General features: G+C 45.5%; 1 protein-coding gene across 2 annotated transcripts in view; it reads right to left on the reverse strand.

Annotated features, from left to right (window-relative positions):
* DOCK1 (dedicator of cytokinesis 1) overlaps nucleotides 1–16,367 on the reverse strand; it is a 2,312,292-nt gene that overhangs the window by 373,946 nt on the left and 1,921,979 nt on the right. For both annotated transcript variants that reach the window (XM_069611483.1, XM_069611484.1), the window contains exon 44: nucleotides 4,303–4,389. In XM_069611483.1, the coding sequence (XP_069467584.1) occupies nucleotides 4,303–4,389 (87 nt within the window). The remainder of the gene's footprint in view (nucleotides 1–4,302; nucleotides 4,390–16,367) is intronic.

Below are 16,367 nucleotides of genomic sequence, written 5' to 3' on the forward strand. Positions count from 1 at the left end.
ACTCGGATGAACAAATTAACTGGCATCAGTATAATTGAACACACGGATGCAGGGATGCCAGTGGAATCCAGTGAGATTCGGAGTAGTAATAATAATAATGATAATAATAATAATGCAGCGGATGAGCGATGCCTCTCGTCCAGGTTTAATGACCGAATTGACTGACTGCGTGACATTAGAGCCAGTGGGAAACTTTCTTCTTTTCCTTTGGAATTTACTGAACATGGCGAGGAGGGTGCAGTTCCTCATACGCTAAGAGAGGCGGATGAGATTGTCAAACAATTTTCGCTGAGTTTATCAGCCCTCAACATGGTACTGAGCTCCTTTATTAGCTTATACAATAACATCTGGGAGGAAGTGAAAACACACACTTTCATGTTAAATTCTATCAACTCAAAAGTCGAAAACTTAGACGCCTGCCTGGGCCAGATGGCATCTGTAGGCCTGGCATCCATTTTGATAAAGCAAAGGGCTACCCCTACTGAGACGGACAAAGAAGTTCCCATTGTCATTGAAGACTCAGTAATGGAGGCCCCTTTGGTAGGGTGTAAGAAACAAAGTTCTGAGGGGGAGACCAGAGGGTGGTCCAGTAACCCTGGAGGGGCTTCTCCAGAAAAACTAAATTCACAGGGTGTGGAAGAGGGGCCCCGAATTGTATTATCTACTGCTTTGCCAAAAGGAGGGCATGGGAAGAAACAGAAAAAAACAGAAAACAGAGCAAAGAAGAAATTGTTCATCGCGCAAATATATGCGGAACCTTATGATTCCAGACCTTGTAAAAAAATGGGGGGAATTGGAGAAAGGGGCAGGTGCTAGTTTTAACATCGCTCGTAGAGGAAGCTGCTTGCAATCTGCTGTTGCCTGCGGTGGATGGGGCTTTACCCAGGGAGGTGGTGTGGGCCAAACCAACCCAGCTGTGCGCAATGAGGAGGTTTTTGGGGGTTCTACTATGAATATTGCGTCTGAAACAAACCCAAAAGAGGCCCATTTGTATGTCCCAGCTCCTAAGGGGCCCTCTGGGTGTGCCAATCCAGTGGTGGAGGTATTGAGGGGTCAAGTGTTGAGTTCCGGGGGAAGGGTGGAGGCGGGGGGACCAATTGGGTGTAATGTGATATTCACTGTCCCTGAGGTCCAAGGAAAGAGGCACACTCCCCAGTGCCAATACCATCGGAAGGTAAACCCATGCTTCTCAGTTACAAAATAGGTATCAGGATGCAGGTGCCCAAACAGAGGGGATCTGGCCCATGATAGATCAAGGGGGTCAATGGGAATATTGCACTACCAGCACCTAATTTTATACCAGCTGTGATTAATAACGCTACAAGGTTGGGAGTTTCTGGTCCGGGAGGCCGACTGAATGTAGAGTACTTGAACCTGAATTTGGCAAAGCGCCTCAACAAACTGTACACTCCTATTGAGAAGAGGGGGGTGGTGGCGCCATCTGACATGAGGCGGGGTCAGAATCCCTTTGGTCTTGACTCCTCAAATTTAGTACAAAAAGACTACACAAATAAAATTAAAGTGAAATTGTTGGGGAGGGGTCAAAACAAACCCTACAGTTTACAGGGTAATACAAAAGAATGTGCTGTTCAGAGCTCATCTCCCGGGCCAATTCAGTCCCGGGTGACCTAAGCGATTGTCCAATTTTTGGTCCTAGGACAATTTGCTTTTGTCATTTGAGACACAATATTCTTCAATTCTCAAGCCTGCTGGGGGTTTCAGTCCCAATCTGTTTAAATCGCACAAAGGTTCTCTTGATTTTCGCTGAACTCATGTCTTTGCATGCTCTGTCATGAGCGAACATTGATAGAGTGTTCTTTCCGGATAAGCGGGATCTGAAGCTCTCAGTGTTATATTTTGGCTCAAGATTGGATATGGACTTAATTGTGTCAGAAAGGGCCAAATTACAGATGATTTAAGGTGGAGCAGGGGCACAAACAGGGCTTTAAATGGTCCTCGGCTAGGTCACGCGCGTATGCAGACACTGTCAATCAGGGTCCACAAGGGACGGTAAAGATAAACAATTATCTTTACCATCCCTTGCGGACAGGGATTCCAAGGGGGTCGGCTTTACTATTCAGTACCTGACTGGGCACATAGGATGGCACGATGACAGACCACGAATGCAGGTTTTGACAGTGGGCAGTAAGGTCCTGAAACTGATATCCTGGAACTCAAGGGGCAATCAACACCTTTTTACCAACATGGAGACTAATGTGGCACTGAGAAATGGCAGTTTGGTCCTTTTACAGGAAACATGGTGGACCGTCCCTCCCTTGTTAGAGGGCTATTATATATTTTTTCAAGCAGCAAGATCCAGTAAAGGGGGCTTGGTTTCTGCAGTTCGTACAGACCAGGGATTGACTGCTCAAGAGTGTGAAACATCCCGTTATGGGATACTGGCTGTAGGAATTTCAAACTCTAGAGAAGATTTCCGTCTCCTGCTGGTTAATATCTATTGTCATAAGGGAGTCTGTCCATTGGTCGATTGTATCTAATTTTTTACCAAGCTTGTCTCCTGCTGGCAGTCAGGGTCCGGGTTCAGGCAGGTTATCTTGGGGGGAGGGTGGGATTTCAATGTCAACTGCCTGCTGCAGGATTCAGTGTTGGACCTGCATACTTTGGATTCTAAATCCCAGGCAGGTATGTTATGGCTTGGTGTAATAGCCTCTTGGTGGTTGACACCTTTGAACAGGCAGATTGGTGATCTCGGGGGGGGGGGGGGCTCTCCACATGGTTCTGCGGTGTTAGTGAGTCCACCCTGGACTATATTTCTGTGAGGATAAGGGTGCCTGTCATCAGCAGGAGGTCAATCCTCGAGTACCCTAGGTGGGCGTGCAAATAAAATGTGTAGTCCCTTGCACTACCATTTGAGAGCCTCCAAACGTCAAAGGTCTCAGTTTCCCTTAAGAATTCTGCCATGGCTAATGCTTTAACAAAGTCTTCCTTCGATGGGGGCAGAGTCTTGTTCAGATTCGGGTCTGGGGGTAAGTTGAAGTCTCCACAAATCAGTAGGTGGCCTACGGCGAAGGCCGAGATGATTGGTTGAAGGTTACGGAGGAAGCGCTCTTGCCCGGAGTTCGGCCAGTAAATTGCGACTAAAGTGATGGGTAGCTCAATCAGGAGGCCTTACAACAGGAGGTAGCGACCTTCAGGGTCGCGTTTAACTGTTACCCGAGTTAGTGGCCGGTTGTGGCTCAGGAGCACGGCTACCCCCCTTTTCTTTTGTCCCGCTGAGGCGAAGAAGCGTCTTGGGTAACGCTGGAAGGAGAGTCGTCTCTCGTCAGCTGCGAGGAGATGTGTTTCTTGTAGGCAGACGATGTCTGCTGCTGTTTGGGAGAGCCTGTGCTCCACCGATTTCCTTTTGCCTGGGGCGATTAGGCCTTGCACGTTCCAGGTCAGCATGGTTAACTCCTTATTCGGGGTGGCCATTGGTGCCCTGTATTGTCGCTTTGCTTAATGCATCCCTTGATTTGTGTGTGCTGCATGATGCCTGTGTGCCGATTGTGCTGTTTGCTGCTGTTGGAAATGTCTTTTGCCGTGATTTCACTCCCACCCAGCTTCCCCTTGTCATGTGTTTCCCCACCACCCTGTCCCATCCCAAACGCCCCCCCAACCCACAAACGAATAACAAAAGAAACTCGGATTTCTGACATGGAAGAGCATCCAAATGATCTTTCCACTCTTTCCTCTCTCTGTTTCTTATAGTGAGATTCTGCAGTTCAGACATGCCTTTCACTCCCAAGACTCCAACTCCCAAACCTACAAACATTGATAATTATATTCATGTTTGCCTTCTATTTAGACATAAGTGACATTTAACTTAACTTGGACTGGGGTCCATTCAATGCAAAAGCGCTGCTTTTTATATCAGTTTTATAGCGAGAAGAGTGAAGTCTTTTTTGGGACTCCTTTGAAAATTAGCACATTTTTAGAATTTCCCTTTTCCAGGATGTTTTCATTTCTTTAATGAGGGCACACACATTCTTGCTTTTTCCCTGGCCCCTTCCTTTCAGAAGTCAGAATGAGGTCGGCTAAGCAGTAGTCTTGATTTAAATCATCAGCAAGGAATAAGCACAATAATAATATGTCAACATTTACATATAGCATTTTGTGCTATTTCTCCACTTACTTCGCGCTGCCTCAATAACAGTGGTTAACTTAAGCCGATGCAATAACAGGTAGAAACGTTACCATGCTACGATGACCAGGTAATATTGAGCATGTTTGAAGATTGTGTTCACACGGCGAGTCAATGCTAGTTGGGGATTTTGACAAAGATCAGCTTGGAATTTGTCTTACCGTATGAACAGACTTCACTTCAAACCATCTCAGGATTCCAGGCAGCTTGTAGGCAATCAAGTAGGTGGTCCTCTCAATCCACATATTCTGTAAGTATCATAAACACAACTTTTAGAAAACAGGCATGCCTGATTATCGATACCTACATTCCTAAAAAAATGATGCATCTCTCTGTCACAATAACAGAGCAAGATATCAAATTCTAAGGGCCTCATCACGAGTTGGGCAGTAACCCGGCGGTATTACCACCGGTGTTACCGCCCGTGTTAATAGCGTTACCACCAACCAGTCCGGCACTATTAGGGTTGGGCGGTAACTGTAATTCCCCATTCCCCATTGGGTCCATTGCGCCGAAACTGGGAATTTCTCCAGCGCATTTACCCCCAGCTCCCAGTCCGCCCCCAGCTTCGAGCTGATTCGGCGGACTCTTATATTTGGTGGTAACAGCGTTACCACCGCCTTTAAGGGTTACCACCCAACTTGTGATGAGGCTGTAAGTGTCTTAACAATAACACAAACCCTGCCCGGTATTCAAGGACAAGGAGACAATTACGGGTGGAATCTGAGGGCACAATGAATGGTATACTTTACCAAAGCATGTATAGTGTGAACTTGCCATCTGCATTAGTAATCACATGCCCTTGGTGTGATTCAGGAATTAATATCATGATATATAAGATTTTTTTTTTAAATTGTAAAAATGCAAGGTAACTAACTAGAAAAAAAATTCAAGATGTCAAGAGAGAGATCGGAACCAAAGGCATCATTCTTACTCCACTAAAATGTTGTGTACAGTACTGTAATAGACATTTGTGTTTTGCTTGTGCCATCTAAAAAATGTAAAATACATTTTAAAAAAATCACATTTTAGTTGGCATGTCAACTTTCTTGACTAATACAACTTTTTAAAACCACCATAAGGGTATACCCTTATAAATGCAACATTATACTTAGTTCAGCTCACTACTTTAGGATCTATCACGACAGTCGGAAGCCCCCTTAGTGTTGGAGCAATATTTAATAGACATTCAGGTAGCCAGAGATTTGAAAACAGTACATCATTCTACTCTAACTATGGTAAAACATGTGGAGCCAACATTATGTAACAGGATGAAAACAAAAAACATTAAATAATACGATTTAATAAAATATCGTCACCCATACACAGTTAAAGAGAATAACGATAACATAACATATGAGTGCAGGAAAATCTGGGACAAGTGAATGCATGGTGACAATATAAATAATGGACTGTGAAAAAGTACATTATGGCCAAAGTCTCAATCTAAACAAAAGTGATCCTAAATGAACAATTTGTATCAAATACCAATGCTTTTGCCAATATTAAAACAGTCTGGGTGTCAATTTCGAAATTGGTGGCAATTTTGCAGATGGTGGAAACACCAGCATTGGTTACTGGCTGCACAACAGCAAACCTCCAAATCTCTAAAGTAAAATGCCTACAAAGGTTACTTCAAAAATGTTAGCACTGCAAAGAAGATGGTGGCTGTTGGGGGTCTGTGTGTGCCCCCATGCGATGCCTGTGAGCCCCCGCCTCCCGACACAGACTCAGGCCATACTCGTCTGTTGAGTTCGGGCTCCCTGTTCGCAATGTTGCGGCCTGGTACACCACCTTTACTTACAGGGCATGCGGCGGAGTGCAACGTCACTCCGCCACGTGCTACAGCCCTTAAAGGGGCAGCACCACACTCCTCCTTTTTCATGAGGACAACAAATTCACTTTATAAAAATCACAAAACAAACAAACATATTAACCAATATAACCATAACACATCACACACCGGTACCCCTTTAATTACAGCTGCCCTGGGTCCCCATCTGACTAACACGCCCCACAGGGTCGCTCAGGATACCTGTCCTAACGTGTAGTCACTGAGGCAAACAGGTTTCCCTCGCCCTGTACTCAGGGGGTACCTCCTGCTCGCCTTCGGCATGGGAGATCCATCAGCAGTCGTCCCCTCGGCTGGAGACGGAGGGAATGTCCCAGCACCCCCGCCCTCGTCGGGTACCTCCACATTGTCAAGGTCCTGGGGTACATCAGTTCCCGTTTCCCCGAGTCCCTTGAAAAAGCTCATATTCATTGTGACTGATGATCTGCCATCGGAGGCTGTCACCATCGAGCCTTTTACTGCCACAACGTCCAACGGCTCATAGGGCAGGGACAGCTTCCCGTGGTGGTGTCTGTTTTGGAGTAGCACCTCGTCCCCGGGCACCAGGTGTTTGGGCTGGAGTCCTCTCCTCACGTTCTCCTGCTCAGTCCTCAGCCGGCAATCTCGATCCACTTGCTGGTCGGCAATGACCCCTGGTTCCTTCTCCCCGACCTCTGGCAGCAGCCCCCTTGGGCACCGCTTGAACAGTGCTTCCGCCGGGGCCACTCCTGAGGATGTGTGGGGAGTTGACTGGTAGACATGCAGAAATTGGTAGAGTGCTCTTCTCAGGCATCAGCCTTGCCCTTGTGCCATGCGGAATGGTTTTGTTCAGTGTCCGCATCAGTCTCTCTGCCTCCCCATTAGTTCTTGGCCAGAGCAGGGTGATCTTCCATCTGGTGTTGAACTCCATAACTGTCTATCAGCTATGCGAATCGCTCACCCTGGAATGGCGCCCCATTGTCTGAGCACAGGGTATTGGGGAACCCGTGAGACGCGAAGACCATCTCCAGGGCCTTCACCACATGCCCAAATGCCACCGACTCGAATTCCACTTTCGGATAGCTGGAGTATTCATCTACCACCACCAGGAAGTGTGTACCCTGCATGGTGGATCCAAAGTCAGCATGTACCACCTCCCACAGGCACGTGCCTCTTGGCATCACCTTGATGGCGGGCTCTCGTTGTGTGGGGGAAGCCACCTGGCACCAGACACACGCGGCCACATGCTCTTCCACCCGCCGCTCCAGTTTGTGGAACCACATCTTGAGGAGTAGTCGGGCCTTGGTTTTCACGGCCCCTTGATGTCCCTGATGGGCCAGACCTATGACTTCCTGGATCTTGGCCTGAGGGACAACAATCCGATCACCCTTCAGCAGGAGACCGGTGGCAGAGAAAGATAGTTCTTCACACACCTTCCACAGCTGTTCCAGCACCCCTTTTACCTCCTGCGTGCACCCCGCCAAGGATTCAAGCACACACTTCCACGACCCCTGTTGCATGGTGGCCTGGATGCGAAAACAATCATCTTAGGCAGCCGCTGGCTCCAGATCCTCTAGTGGTAAGGCGTTCAGGGTTGCCGCCTCCACCACCATCTGCACATGGTCGTCCGCTTCCTCAGCACAGGCTTCCATTGTGCCTCCACTACCACTCCCCGGGTGGCGGGTCAGGTAGTCGGCCGCATTGTTGGACGCGGGTCTGTACACCAGCGGGACCCCGTACTCAAGCAGGGCGAGCATCCATCTTTCAATTCTCGCCAGTGGTTTCGAGGATGACCCAGCCAGGATAGGGAGCAGAGGCTTATGGTCTGTCACCACAGTCACGGGTCTGCCCAGCACGTGCAACCGGAAATGCCTGCACCCCCACAGAACAGCGAGGGCCTCCCGCTCGATTTGAGAGTAGCGCTGCTCAGTCTCCGATAACGGCTTGCTGGCATACACCACTGAGTGGAGGCTGTCATCCGGGCCGATCTGCGTCAATACGGCCCCCAGGCCAAATGGGCTGGCATCCACGATTATCTCCGACTGGAGGGCGGGGTCAAAGAACGCCATTGTGTCCTCCGCCGTGAGGACGCCTTTAATGTCTTCAAACGCCACCTGCTGGAGCAGACCCCACTGCCACGCTGTCTCTTTCTTGGTGAGGGCCCTCAGGGGCTCTGACCTGGATGCCAAGTTCTTAATGAAGCGGCCGCAGTAGGTCACCAACGCTAAGAAACTCCTCACCTCGGACACGTTCTCTGGAGGGCAGGTGTCTTTAATGTCCTTCACTTTCCTGGGATCTGGGGACACGCCACCTTCTTTGAACATGAACACAAAGAACTCAATGGTTGGCCTCAGAAATTTGCATTTCTCCCGATGGAGGGTCAAGCCCAGCGACTGCAGCCGCTCAAAAGCCTTGGCCAGTTTGAGCAAATGGTCTACCTCAGTTTTTGCAAATACGAGGATATCATCGCTGATATTCAACATGCCATCAAGATCTGCCAAGGCGACTGTGATTATGTTTGGGCATGCGGCGGAGTGCAAAGTCACTTCGCTGCTTGCTACGGCCCTTAAAGGGGCAGCACTACAGCGGCCATCAACATCAGTGAAACCATAAAAACACTGCAATCATAAATTGGCAATGACGGGCTGCTTAAAGTCAGTAATAACTGTATGTTGCTATTAACACACAAATAGCAGGGGATGCTTTAGAAATTACACCTGCCACACATGCACAAAACTTACTAGATTACCTTTAATATAACAATCTACCATTATACTGCTGAAGAAGGCCTGTCAGCAAGTTTTACCCCTGTTCCGGTTATTTGGTCCGACCATGTTTTGGTACCTTTTATCATTAGAGTACCACCCTGCCTTCTTGAGGTCTCTCATGGCCCACAGGCTCGCAGATTATGGCATACAATGGCTCTGTCTCTGTTGACTGATCGATTACTTGAGGCTAACAATGAGTTCAGGGAAGAGGGAGATGATCCATGTACCTACCTCTCTCCTTAAATCACTTGTAAAGGTGGCAGATGCCCTGGCCTCTATTAATTCTCGTTTCAGGAGAAAAAAACCTATGGCGGCCTGGTTTACTCCTGATCTCCAGGCACAAAAGCAGTTGTGCCGACGTCTTCAAAGGAAGTGGCAGTTAAGCTAGGATGTGGAAACTCATACTGTATATAAACAAGCTTTGCTATTTTACCATAAGATGATTATAGCGGAAAAAATATTATGCAAATCGGATAACGGAAGCATCTTGTCCCTCTAGGGAACTGTTTATAGTGGCAAAAGAACTGTCTGCCTGTCCATCTAAAAGGCCAGATTCGCAGCTGCAATGTAATGCAATTAGCACTTTTTTCTGTGTCACATTCGAGATATCTGCCAAGCTATTACTAACAGTCAAGCTGCAGTGGAGGTGGATTGGCTCCAGGAGATGCCTGTAGGGGAACCTACCATTCCTACTTTGGTGAATACTTTCTGCCTAGAGCCTATAGATGACAAAGTTATATTGGAGGCCCTGCATGGCCTGAAATCAGCCTCAACACATTCCCCTCCGATAGCAATTTCAAGACCCAGCCCTTAAACAGATATAGGCTGCATTCTGTGTTTCAAATCATCATCAGAAAACATTTTCTTCACAAAATATCATTTTTAATATATTAATCTTTTGTTAAGCACAGGTAATACAAAAATTATTAAAAAACATATACACATCACATAGTCATATACAAAATAAAAACACTACCACCTCACAGTATCGCAACTAGTATGCTGAAATATTCAACCAGCATACCACACTTATGGCAATTCAATAAATCTCATTTTCCATTGTGTGACAAAGCCCAACTTATATAAGTTTCAGTCCTCTGTGTTCAATGTAACCGGACATTCATCAGGGGCAGAAGTAGTCCTGTGCTTTAGGTAGAATCTTCCTATTCATACACCAATTGCTATCTCTGAGGATAAAAAACACAAACAGACAAATCACTATTACGGGCATAATAGGTTAAATTTATACACCATAGCCAATCCCTCATCACCACAAGGGTATCAAATATACCGTAAATCATATACCTGAACCAAGGTACCAAGAATTACATGTCTTGTACCTAACAAGTCAGACACATTCTGACTCTTCACTACTAGTATAGGCAGAAAACACTATAGAGTACCATGAATAGTCTATTGATAAACCATAATCCGATCTCCCCAATTAATACTGACAGGGCCAATACCCCAATCATAGGTAATTGCAACATGTCCAATAACGTGGGAGTCATATTAAAATTAAAGATTTTATAACAAAATTACTCGGCAGAGTGCTTATGCAGCCCAATGGGTCTGCCTAACCCTGGAAGTTCTCACCTCCCACGGGCTATTCCAAGAGTCCTCCAATCTGCAGTGAATGCAGCGTCCTGAAGAAACGGACCTCTTTCCTCTATCTGGCAGGAATCCCACTAGTTCTAAAACAAATGAGAACCGAGTAAGCACCACATAATGGAAACAATGTCAGTGAGACACTCCCTGACACAATCCTCAATCTCTCAAACCAATATGTCGTGGCGCTCACCTATTACGGGAAAGTTGCACGTCCAGTCATACAGTAAATGTAGAAAGCTGGAATCCAAATACGGCAAGTGGTTGAGGAAACTTTGCTTCAGCGGGAAGATACTCACCCTGTCAGCAACGCCTTTATCTTATGGTGCACAGAAACAGCTTTGACTAACAACTTTTTTCAATTCTTGGGCCAATTCTACCTTCAGATAGAGGGCACAGCCATGGGTGCTGCCATGGCTCCGAATTTGGCTAATTTGTATGTAGATATGGTTGAACAAACAGTGATTTATTCGGACATCAATCCTTTTAAACAACAGATAACTCAATGGCTAAGATACATCGATGATGTTTTCATGTTATGGCATGGTTCATTGGACGAAGCCAACAATTTTTTGATGTGGTTAAACAATCAGAATAGATATCTGAAATTTACTGCTGTCATGAGTTCTATGGAGGTGAATTATTTAGATCTGACAATTTACCACCACAATAACCAACTTGGGGTTAAGCCGTTTGTCAAGAGCACTGACAAAAATGCTTTATTACACTACAGAAGCCATCACTGCCAGATAGAGGAAAGAGGTCCGTTTCTTCAGGACGCTGCATTCACTGCAGATTGGAGGACTCTTGGAATAGCCCGTGGGAGGTGAGAACTTCCAGGGTTAGGCAAACCCATTGGGCTGCATAAGCACTCTGCCGAGTAATTTTGTTATAAAATCTTTAATTTTAATATGACTCCCACGTTATTGGACATGTTGCAATTACCTATGATTGGGGTATTGGCCCTGTCAGTATTAATTGGGGAGATCGAATTATGGTTTATCAATAGACTATTCATGGTACTCTATAGTGTTTTCTGCCTATACTAGTAGTGAAGAGTCAGAATGTGTCTGACTTGTTAGGTACAAGACATGTAATTCTTGGTACCTTGGTTCAGGTATATGATTTACGGTATATTTGATACCCTTGTGGTGATGAGGGATTGGCTATGGTGTATAAATTGAACCTATTATGCCCGTAATAGTGATTTGTCTGTTTGTGTTTTTTATCCTTAGAGATAGCAATTGGTGTATGAATAGGAAGATTCTACCTAAAGCACAGGACTACTTCTGCCCCTGATGAATGTCCGGTTACATTGAACACAGAGGACTGAAACTTATATAAGTTGGGCTTTGTCACACAATGGAAAATGAGATTTATTGAATTGCCATAAGTGTGGTATGCTGGTTGAATATTTCAGCATACTAGTTGCGATACTGTGAGGTGGTAGTGTTTTTACTTTGTATATGACTATGTGATGTGTATATGTTTTTTAATAATTTTTGTATTACCTGTGCTTAACAAAAGATTAATATATTAAAAATGATATTTTGTGAAGAAAATGTTTTCTGATGATGATTTGAAACACAGAATGCAGCCTATATCTGTTTAAGGGCTGGGTCTTGAAATTGCTATCGGAGGGGAATGTGTTGATTGTTCCTTCCTTTTGTAGAAATATATATCTTATATCCTCACGTAGTAGGAGGGAATATCACCAAAGTGTGGGGTTTCCCCTGTAGAATAATTCCTGAAATCAGCCTCACCATTTGATGATGTAGGGCCATATGCCTGTTCACATTGGCCCTACAACACTCTTTTACTGTAGGTGAATTTCTTGCCACTCTGAATCATGCAGTGGTCACCTCCCGTTAAGAAAAATCAAATCTGTATCCCCGATTGGTGGCCAACTATGGGCCCATCTCTCTTCTACCGGCCTTTATGAAACTGATGGAAGCTGTGATTACTCCACAGTTTTCGAAATTCTTGGAAAGAAATCAGTGCCTGCATCCATTTCAATCTGTATTTCATCCTACAATGGGTACAGAATCAGTTATGATCTCGCTGCTGGATGATTTAGCTCCAGGACCGCGGAGAGGCTGGTGTGCTAATTCTCCTGGACCTCTCTGCAGCATTTGATACTGTGGCTCGTGACATTCTATTGACCCGTTTGGAGCAATCCAGCGTGGCCGAGCCCCTTCTGGCATAGTTTGAGTAATTTCTTGAAGGGCGATCCAAGACTATTTTGTTTCCTTGAGGCTTTCCTCGTGTGTTGGTGAGTTTTGTTCCCAATTCAGGTTGAGTAGGATTTCTGTACCTCGCTTGTTCCCCACTAGTCCCTTCTAACTCTCAGTTAATTTGTTGGCGACTCCTGATAACCATGGGGTGTGCCTGGTGTTGGCAGATCAGGACTTGGGTGTTTCATCTCTGTCAGATGAATCCCAGCACATTCCATTTTTGTTCTCGATTCCATTCCCCAGTTCTTAGTTCAGGTTCTGGTGCATTCTGTGGTTCTGAGTCATACAAAAGATAACTCTGGTCAGAAGTGAAGTGTGCAGGCATTGTGGAAGGGACAGTCGTAAAAGCAGTTATACGCAATGTACACTCAGGAGGGGTAAGTACTCCATCTCCTTCACACAACCTCTGGGTTAGACCTGACTCTAGTATGCTGTCTATTCCAGGAAGGGTGGGGTTCATGTTATCCCTGACAGCGCCATGATCCTGTCCTGGCCCTGTCACATATTCATCAATCTAAGCATCTTGCCACCAGGCTCAGAACATGATGCTTAGATCTTTGATAGCTCAATGGTGAATGACTGCCTGCCTGCAAGAAAGACAATAGGACAATTATCTCCTGCAGAAGCATATATATTGAGATGGTGAAGGTGCTAGTTAAGATGAAACCATCTTCTTGCGCCGAAAATCTAATCCCTCCCAAAATGATCGTGGAAAACCAAGAACTGGGAGCCAGTATTTCCCCTCTTCTCTTTAATCTATTCATGAAATATCTATGTGTACTCTTAGAATCCATCAACGTCCATTTTACCAACTACGCCGATGATACACAGCTAGTGTTTGAACTGGAGGGTGACTATCAATTAGACAAGGAAAAGATTATGGCCATCTATAATCTAATAGACAAAGGGATGGAAGACAACTGGATGTGCTTGAACAGCAAAAAAAACTGAGCTTATGATTTTTGGCTCCAATCAAGCAAGGGACAAGTTAGGTAAAGAATGTGAAGAGTTTACTATTAAAGACTCATGTATTAAGGTGGTCTCCCGTGTTAAAACACTTGGGATGATGTTGGAGGCTTCCCTGGGATCGGAATCCCAAATAAACTATCTTCACAAAAATAATGCATATTACATCAGGCTCTTGAAAGCTATACGCCCTCCTTTAAATGAGAACAATGTGGCCACAATAGCCAGGGCCATTATACTGGCGCACCTCGAATACGGAAACTCCCTCTTGCTGGGAGCATCTCAAAAATGCATTAGTAAATGTCAGATAATGGAAAAATATGCAGTCCGGGTTATAAACGGGATCAACAGAAGAAGTCATGTGACAGAGTCTAGAAGATCCCTCTATTGGCTTAGAGTCCAAGAGAGAATCCTCTTTAAATCCATGACTCTAGTTCACAGATGTCTGTATGGTGCAGCCCCATCTTACCTTCGATCCAGGTTTATACGATACACCCCAAACAGGACCCTAAGATCTCAAACATTAGGCAAGCTACAGATACCACAAGCAACCCGAGCCATGGGTATTGGGAAATCTTTCCTGGTTCAGGCAGCTCGGCAGTGGTACAACCTCCCAGTAGCTCTGAGATCAGAACCTAATCTTACAACCTTCAGAAAAATCTGAAAACCCACCTTTTTAAATAACGTGCCACTCCCTAGCCTCCATCTCTTTGTCTGCCTACCATGAATCTGTCTCTCTGCGCCCTGATGCCTGCGAGCTACCGACGCATTACAAATAAATGAATAATAATATATTATCGAATGCCATAATCAGGGGAATGGGGCAGGGGCTAAAAGGGACCACTAGACAAAAACAAGTCACACAACGACTGCATGCATTCCATAAAATCAACATGTGCATAGCCCAGCAAAAACACATGAACACAATAAAAATTCCCTCTGCTCCACACTACAGACAATGTTGCATTATGGTGAGGTCACCCACACAAATAAGCAGGTGCCAGAAAGTGCCCTTTTCACATTAACCAAAGAGTACCCAAAACATGTACGACATATAAATTGAAATCTGTCTAATGAGTGTATGCTCTAAAATCAGTCACATGAGAAATATTTCCAGAGTACACCATAAACTGGAACACCAATTGCACTACCTGCCCCTTGCAATTATGGTTTGGATGGCCATGGGGGCTGGCTAATACCACCCATGCTTTGATCATGCATAGGCAAATGATTACCTGGGCACCCCCAACAAACCTTCATTGTGTGACAGGTTCTCAACACATCACACCAGAATATGGGACTGTGCCTACAAAGGACATTGATGCAGTATTATCGTTGTTAAACAGTATTCCCCATTCAGAGAATCTCCAATTAGAATTAAGACATAGTATGGGGTCTCTTAAGTGTGATGAACTGAAAACATGGAGATGCAGGCTGTGTGCACTTTAAACTGACCCAGTGGAAAACTCTGGTGAGGGTGTGAATGAGCACATGGGAGAAACATTGCAGTGCAAAACTCTGGCACATCAACAAGGAAGAGACAGCAGATGCATGGAGCACAGACATCCTTCAGACTCAGCCCTCTTCACATATGCACAGAGAGTAAATCCAAGATGGTGGTAAAGCCCTTTTTTAGTTTGTGATTTATTTATTTATATATTGAACATTTGTACTGAACAAAAAGTGAGGGAGCGCAGTAGGGAACATAGCAGGAAGCCACAGAGAATTCCAACTAACCAATCATGTAACACAGAAAACAATGGGGCACAGGAGGCAATAAACGAGAGCGGTCTGGAGAGGGGGTTTACGCCCCTATTTAAAGAAGGGTGTTTGGAGAATAAGCACATTTGGAGATGGTTGGCAGAGAACGAAAAGAGAGAGAACAGGAGAGAGGTGGCTGGAGAGAAGAGGAGGATAAAAGGAGTGGTGAAAAGAGAAGGAACATCAGTAAAGATGTGGCAGAGGGGTGAATGGAGTGGTGACCAAGAACATGAAGGGGATTGAGGAGGAAGGTGATGTGAGGAGTAGAGGTAGACCATCACTAGAGAGAAGGAGGAAAATAGTAGTGAAGTGGAAGAGAGGAGGAACGTGATGTGGTGGAATGAGGAGACGCGCACTGAAGAGCTTGGAAGTGGTGCTGAAAGTGATCATTAAGGAAGAATGAAGAGACTCTAGCAGGGGGTTGGAAGAGTGGGCATGTCAGGCTCAGAGAATACGAAGGTGATTGAGACAAGTAGGGCAAGCCCTGAGCCTGCGAAAGGTGAACCTGTAAGGGGTGGAGGAAGAATCATGTGGCAGAGAATTGAGGAGATGCACGTGAAGCACAAGAGTTGGGAGGAGAGGAGAACGGGATGAGGAAAGGTTCCCTTAGGTGCAAGGACACAGCAAGGTGTTAAGGAGATCAAGAATGGACTGGAAGATAGTAGAGCGTTGGACAGGGAGGTAGCAAGACCTGTGGAAATAGCCCTGCAAAAGTAGTGTGATGACCCCCCTGCCCCTGATTTGCCCGGATTCTGGGCCACTTAAAGACTCTGAGTTGCAACAACTAGTGCACCTTAAATTGTGGTTCGCGATCCAGACCTGAGGCTAAGGGGATGGTTTCAATACTAAAACTACCAAAAGTAGTCAACAAAGCAGGATGTTCAGGAAAAAAGTGTGGTGACCCTTAAACCTGAGAGCCTAGGAAAGTCGCTGAGAATCTATTGGAAAGTTCTGTGCTGAGCAATAAGCAACATACTGCATTTTTGTCGAGCACTTGTATAAAACTCCTGTAATAAAACCTGGCTTGAACATTTCTGTAGTGTTGTGGCTTTTGTGAAATCCACTTGGCCTTGTCAAAG

This window comes from Ambystoma mexicanum, chromosome 8 (assembly GCF_040938575.1).
Source record: "Ambystoma mexicanum isolate Mex_15411 chromosome 8, UKY_AmexF1_1, whole genome shotgun sequence".
NCBI classification, from domain to species: Eukaryota; Metazoa; Chordata; class Amphibia; order Caudata; family Ambystomatidae; genus Ambystoma; species Ambystoma mexicanum.